The 6,720-nt window shown below is 46.1% G+C and overlaps 1 protein-coding gene across 1 annotated transcript in view; it reads left to right on the forward strand.

Moving 5' to 3' along the window:
- Window positions 1–241: 241 nt before the first annotated feature.
- ARG2 (arginase 2) overlaps window positions 242–6,720 on the forward strand; it is a 37,918-nt gene continuing 31,439 nt past the window's right edge. Inside the window, exons 1-2 of the mRNA XM_007942307.2 lie at window positions 242–352; window positions 1,215–1,287. Of these exons, the coding sequence (XP_007940498.1) occupies window positions 242–352; window positions 1,215–1,287 (184 nt within the window). The remainder of the gene's footprint in view (window positions 353–1,214; window positions 1,288–6,720) is intronic.

Raw genomic sequence — 6,720 nt, forward strand, 5'->3', positions numbered from 1 at the left:
CCGGCTAGGGCGGCGTGACGTCAGCGAAGGCGTGGCCGGGCCCTGCAGATCAGCTTGCTTGCTGGCGGAGAAGGCGTGCCGGGGGCTGGGTGGAGGCGCGGGCGGCGTGGCCACAGAGGCGGTAACGTCACGGGGCGGTGCTGCCGGCGCGCGAGGAGGTAAGCACGACGGCGGGCGGCGGCGCTTACTTGAGGAGGTGAGTGCCCGGAGCAGCTGTCGCGGCCACAGTGCGTTGCTAATTATGTCTCTGAGGAGCAGCCTCTTGCGTTTCCTCCCCACTCAAGTGCATTCTGTCCTGAAGAAATCCGTCCACTCCGTATCTGTGATAGGAGCTCCATTTGCACAGGGACAGGTGAGAACTGAGATCTGGCATCGATGGGTAGGTTCCCTGCCCCTCAGAACCTGCAGAAAGCGGGAAGGTGGGGGGAGCAGGAGGAGAGGAGGAGATGGGGAGAAACTGAGAGGGGAGAAAGCCTGTGGTTTCCCGCGATTGGACACCCGGAGCACGTGGGGTTATCCCCGGCGAAGGAAAATGGGGAGGGAGAGAAGGGGTGGAGAGCACTGTGCGTGAGATGTGGGCAGGGGGTTAGAGAGCTGGCTGGTTTCTGCGGCCTCCGCAGAGAGAGCGACAAAGCGGTGAAGTCCAGCTTGGTGGTGGAGGGGAGGCAAGGAGGAGTAGACGGGCTGGAGGAGGAAAAACCGGTCAGAATCTCCGGTGGGAAATCGAGGGAGAAGTTAAAGAGAGCGACCGAGGATTTAAGGCGTCAGGGTCCATTTTCTCAGAGCTTTAACTGGGAAGGAAATTCGCGCTAGCCTCTAGCGCTGGAAGACGGCAGGGGCTGTTTTGTTCTTTCTTCAGTGAAAGAAACCTGCCTTGGTGGAGAGCCCGCTGGTCAAGAAGCGTGAACTCTGGCTCCAGTTCCCCACACCCACCCACTAGATCCTGACCTGGGCTCAGCCTTTCCACCTATCTTGATCTCTGGTCAACCTTCCCACAAGGAGGGGCCTGGAAGGCTGATTTGTTTGCAGTGATGGACTTGTTTTCTCCGTCTCCTCGGTGTCACTTCTTATCCTGCAAGTGTTTGTTGAAGCAACCAGACCTTAGAGATGGGAGTGATAGGTGGCAGGCTAGTGCCCTCACAGGTTCACAGAGGCATCTATTGAGAACTAAAATTTCAGACTTCTAATTTCTAATTGTGTAATTTGTGTGACAGAAAAGAAAAGGAGTGGAATATGGTCCAGCTGCTGTAAGAGAAGCTGGCTTGATGAAAAGGCTTTCCAATTTAGGTAAGTGGCTGGATACTAGATGTCTCTACAAGGCTGTTAACAGTAGTTCAGTCTGATCTTTAATATCTGTGGACTGCAGTGTTAGCTGTGTGCATGGAAACAGTCTGCCATGTCTTCCATCCTCCCTTGGATTGCATCTACAGCTTAAGATCTATCAGGGAGTCCTCAGGGAAAGTCTTGTGCTAAAGAGAATAAACATGTGGAAGGCAAGAAGGTAGAGTGAGGCAGGGCCTGGAACAAGCTGTTAGTGACTCCAAAGTGGTGCTGAGAATGTTAGCGCAACCTTTATTGCACAGCCAGCCTTTCCCTCACCCTAAAATTCTAGCTTTCCCAACTCAATCATGACATACTTAATGACTCATCAGTCTCACCAATTTCCTGTCTTCAAGTTACTCATTTCCTCCCTAGAGTTATTATAAATAGTGTTTTTCAAACTTCCCTGATTATGAAAATCACCTGGGTTGCATGTTAAAAATATAGATTTCTAGGCTCATCCATGGGAGAGTCAGGGTCATTGAGTCTAAGGGACCCCAGTGTGCATTTTCACAAGCATAGCAGGTAATTGGGAGTAAGGTTGCAGTCTTATTAGGATAATACTCTAAATTTTTAGAACCAGAAGTAAATGTGACTTAAAGATAAACATCATTTATACAGTAATAGAGAATCCTTCTTTTAATACAGGGCACAAAATTCTACTACCTTTATGGTAGGGAAGTTCTTCCTTGTATCTAATCCAAGTGGCTACCGTCCAAGGCCATCTTTTCCATTCATATCAGGACCTTTCATATATCTTTTCTGGAGCTAAAAGTGCTAAAGGTGTGGCAGCAGAGATCTGTAGATCCTGGATTTGATAATACAGAATCTAGTTAAACAACTATTCCCCATCCCACTCTGAAACATCACCTACTGATTATGAGTTTCAAGCATAGATCCCCTTTTTCCCAAACACAGAGGAATAATGAGGTCGCTGAAATCACCTTGAGTTAAGGTGTACTTTATGTGTTTCAAAGTACATATGGATGTAGTGTCTTGAGTTGAGTACACAAATCTTTCTTTTCTCTATGTTAAATATAAATATTTGCAGTTCTTTCTTTAGTAGGGTCTTTTCCTTAATCATTCTAATAACTCTCCAAGTTCACCACCGAAGATGAAAGATAAATCGCTAAAGAGTTAGTCTTCTTTAGATGTGTCACAAGTTACTAATGGGAGGAAGTTATTCCCACTTATAGATGAGGACAGAAAAAAAAAAAAACCCGCCAAACTCATTGCTATCGAGTATATTCAACTCATAGCAACCGCTTCTTGGGTGTCCAAGGCTGTATCTCTACGGAAGTAGATTGCCCAATCTTCCTTTCAAGGAGTGGCTGGTGGGTTTGAACCACTAGCCTTCTGGTAGCAGTCGAATGCCTTAGGCACTATGCACCAGAGCTCCTATAAATGAAGATACTGTCCCTTTAAATCAGCTTAGACACATTCTGTCTTTTTAAAACACTGAAGACAACAGTCTCTGGTAATCACTATTTTTACTATTGGCTAAGTTTCTGCAGCCGATCTGATGAGCTGGGTTAGGCATTGCTCAAATTGTGGCTAGATTCTGCTTTCAGAGCCTTTTGACAAGTACCCAGTAAGCAGGTAAGCTCAGGCTTACTTGTGGTTACTTACTTATCTGTAGTGAACAGTTTCACATGTTTTTTTACCACATCAGTTGTTCACTGCAAATTAATAAGTGAGTGCATTTAAGCCCATGCTTACCTTGCTTATTGGGTAATCTGTCCTGTTTATACCACCTCTCCTTTCCTGTCACAGCTCATGGTATTTTTTCCATTCGAATGTAAGGGGAAGCCATTCTCCTTTAATTACTATTCTCTCTAGTACTTCCTCTTTAAACATCTAACCTAACATGATAAAGTCTCTGTTTATTTGGCCTTGTCTTTCTTCTTCAAATATTTTAAATTTTTCAATTTATATCCCTACCCTGTAGTAAATGGTGGCCTGCAGTCTGAAATAGAATCTCACTGCACAGTAATAAGAGTGTGGCACTCAGCAGATTTCCAGTATGTGGGTTTGGCTCATCTCTGGAGACATGTTGGAGAAAATTGCCAAGAGAAGTTTCAGTTGCTGTATTCCTAAGCAGTACCAACATAATTTAAGTCCTTTGAGCATTTTCCAATAAGCAGCATGAGTCAAATTATAAGGGGGAGAAGACCAGTGGAAAGGTAACTTTCACAGCTCCCTTTTTTCCTTACCTTCTGCTCTGATGTCACAGGCTGCTGGTTTGCCATGAATCAGTTAAACTTTTTTCTTGAATGAATGTATTTGACTTAGTATCTGGGCTTGTTTGTTCCTTTCCCAGGGCTTCGTGAGGGCACTTAGGGAACTCTAGTGGTTCACTGCCTAAGCTGTTTGACTGTTAACCAGAAGGTTGGTGGTTCAAACCCACCAGCTGCTCCATGGAAAGATGATGAGGCAGTCTACTTCTGTCAAGATTTACTGCCTCAGAAACCCAGTGGGGGTCACTTTGAGTCAGAATCGACTTGATAGCAGTGAGTTGGGTTTGGTTTTGGTTTAGTTAGGGCACTTAGTGGTTCTGCTCTCATGTAACCACTTACTTTGTTGTTGTTGTTATGTGCCGTCGAGTCAAACCCGACTCATAGCGACCCCTCCTTGGGTTTCCGAGGCAGTATCACTACGGAAGTAGGATTGCCCAACCTTCCTTCCGAGGAGTGGCTGGTGGGTTTGAACCGCCAGCCGTCTGGTTAGCAGGCAAGTGTCTTAGCCACTATGCTACCAGAGCTCCCAACCACTTACTCTAGAGTATACAAAAAAAAATCCCACTGCCATCAAGTTGATTCTGACTCAAAGCGACCCCATTGGGTTTCTGAGGTGGTAAATCTTTATGCAAGTAGATTGCCCAGCCTTGCTTCTGTGGAGTGGCTGGTGGGTTTGAACCACCAACCTTCTGGTTACTTCTGGTTAGCAGTCAGCTGCCTTAGACACCATGCTACCAGAGCTCCTTACTTTAGGGTATACCAAAAAAGCCAAACTCATTGCCATTGAGTCGATTCCAACTCATAGTGACCTCTCTGGGTTTCTGAGGTGGTAAATCTTTGTGGAAGTAGCTAGCCCACCAGAGTAGCTGGTGGGTTTGAACCGCCAACCTTCTGGTTAGCAGTCAAATGCCTTAGGCACTACACCACCAGAGTTCCTTGCTTTAGGGTACAAAGAGTGCTTAAAAGAAACGAAGAGGCATTGCTGTGGCATGGCACAGGGGCAGTGCATCTGCTCCTGATTATGGGTAGCTCTGATAGTCATGGTAATTTGTTTGCCTTTTCTCTTCAAAAATAGAATGAGTCTTCTGTGGGTAAAGATAGCTCTCAGCTGAGATTAACACTTTGAGTTCTTTATAATTATGGTAACTTGACCCAGCTGTGGTACTGGAAAGACGTGACAGCCACTGGGACAGATGTCTAGATGAACTTGTCATTGTGGTTAGGCCAAGTATCCTGGAGTTGAGAAAGCCAATTGGGGAGCTATTCTGTTTCTCCTCAGTTAGGCTGTTGTTGGGGAGCTCTGGTAGTATAGTGCCTAAGGCACTTGACTGCTAACCAGAAGGCTGGTGGTTGGAACTCACCAGCCACTCCTTGGAAGGAAGGTTGGGCAATCTACTTCTGTAGAGCTACCGCCTCAGAAACCCAAAGAGGGGTCACTATGAGTCGGGTCTGATTTGATGGCACATAACAACAACAACAACAAGGCTGTTGTTGTGTGCCATCGAGTTGATTCTGACTCATAGCAACCCTATAGAACAGAGCAACACTGCCCCACAGGGTTTCCTGGGCTGTATAATCTTCATGGGAGCAAATTTCTACATCTTTCTCCCTCGAAGCGGCTGGTGGGTTTGAATTGCCAGCCTTTTGGTTAGCAGTTGAATGCTTAACCATTGCTCCATCAGGGCTCCTTTCAACTAGGCTAGGGACATTTATTCTTTTTTTCCCCCAACATTTTATCATGTTTTAGGTGAAAGTTTCCACAGCAGATTAGTTTCTCATTCAATAATTCATATACACAGATGTTCTGTGACATAGAATGCTCTCTGCACAATGTATCTGCACTCTCCCCATTTCCGTCCTGCATCCAGGGTTTCCGTCCCTCCAGTTTCCCTGCCCCTCCTCAGCTTCTCATCTGTGCTTTTGCTTTTGGTTTAATCTCATAAAGTTGATTGTCCTAAGGAGCAGATTCCTCAAGGGTGTTACTCTTTATTTTATAAGGCAATCTATTGTTTGATTGAAAGATGACCTCTGGGAGTGGTTTCAGTTCCAGGTTAAAAGGGTGTCTTTGGGTGATAGTCTTAGGAATTCCTTTAATCTCTATCAGTCTACTAAGTCTGGTATTTTTAAGAATTAGAGGTTTTTCTACATTTCCCTCCCATTCTAACCAGGACCTTCTGTTGTGTTCTTGGTCAGAGCAGTTAGGGGTGGTAGCCAGGCACCGTCTAGTTCTTCTGGTCTCAAGCTAGAGGAGTGTTTTGGTCCTCTAGTGCCACTTTAACAGATGATACCACAAATGGGTGGCTTTAACAAACATGGATTTGTTCCCTTACAGTTTTGGAGGCTAGAAGTCCAGGTTTAAAGTGCCAGCTGTAGGGGCTAGGTGAAAGCTCCTTGACCTTGGGCTTCCCCTCTGCCTCTTGCTCCTGGCTCACTGAAGCTGGAGGAGTCTCTTAAGGCAGCTGTTGGTTGGTGAGGCAAACAAACCCAAGGCTGACAAGTAAAATGGCACAGTCCCAAGATTATCACACAACATGGTAGGCCACTGGTTCAGGTCCAGGAACAATCCCAAGATCATCAGACAACATGGCAGGCTGCTGACGGAAGACTCACGGGGTTCAAGTGTGTCAAAAAGCTGCAGAGCCCTTTCTCAACACTTTTCCTTATACTCTGGAAGCAGACCACATCCCTAAGGCAGCCGCTTAGCTACTCACTGCAGATTCCAACATGGAGTTGATTACCAGTGTAATCGTGGGGAATAACTACATCCAGCTACCCAGCCACTCAGAACCAGGCCCAGCCAAGTTGATACACAACTTAACTACCACAAGGAGGCTGTGGTTCCTGTGGGCCATTAGTCTTGTGGACTGATTGCTTCCTAGAGCCTGTCTTTATTTCACTCTGCTTTGTTCTAGGTGGGAAGAGACCAATAGATGATGTTATATGAAAAAAACACCAAACCAAACTCACTGCCGTCGAGTCGATTCGACTCATAGCAACCCCTCCTTGGGTTTCTGAGGCAGAGTCTCTGCAGAAGTAGATTGCCCAGTCTTCCTTCCAAAGAGTTTCTGGTGGGTTTGAACTGCCAGCCTTCTGGTTAGCAGTCAGATGCTGTGATGGTTATGTGTGTGTCAACTTGGCTGGGCCTGATTGAGTGGCTGGGCAG

The sequence above is a fragment of the Orycteropus afer genome, unplaced genomic scaffold (assembly GCF_000298275.1).
Source record: "Orycteropus afer afer isolate SDZICR_OR568_19922 unplaced genomic scaffold, OryAfe1.0 scaffold00088, whole genome shotgun sequence".
Classification (NCBI taxonomy): domain Eukaryota; kingdom Metazoa; phylum Chordata; class Mammalia; order Tubulidentata; family Orycteropodidae; genus Orycteropus; species Orycteropus afer.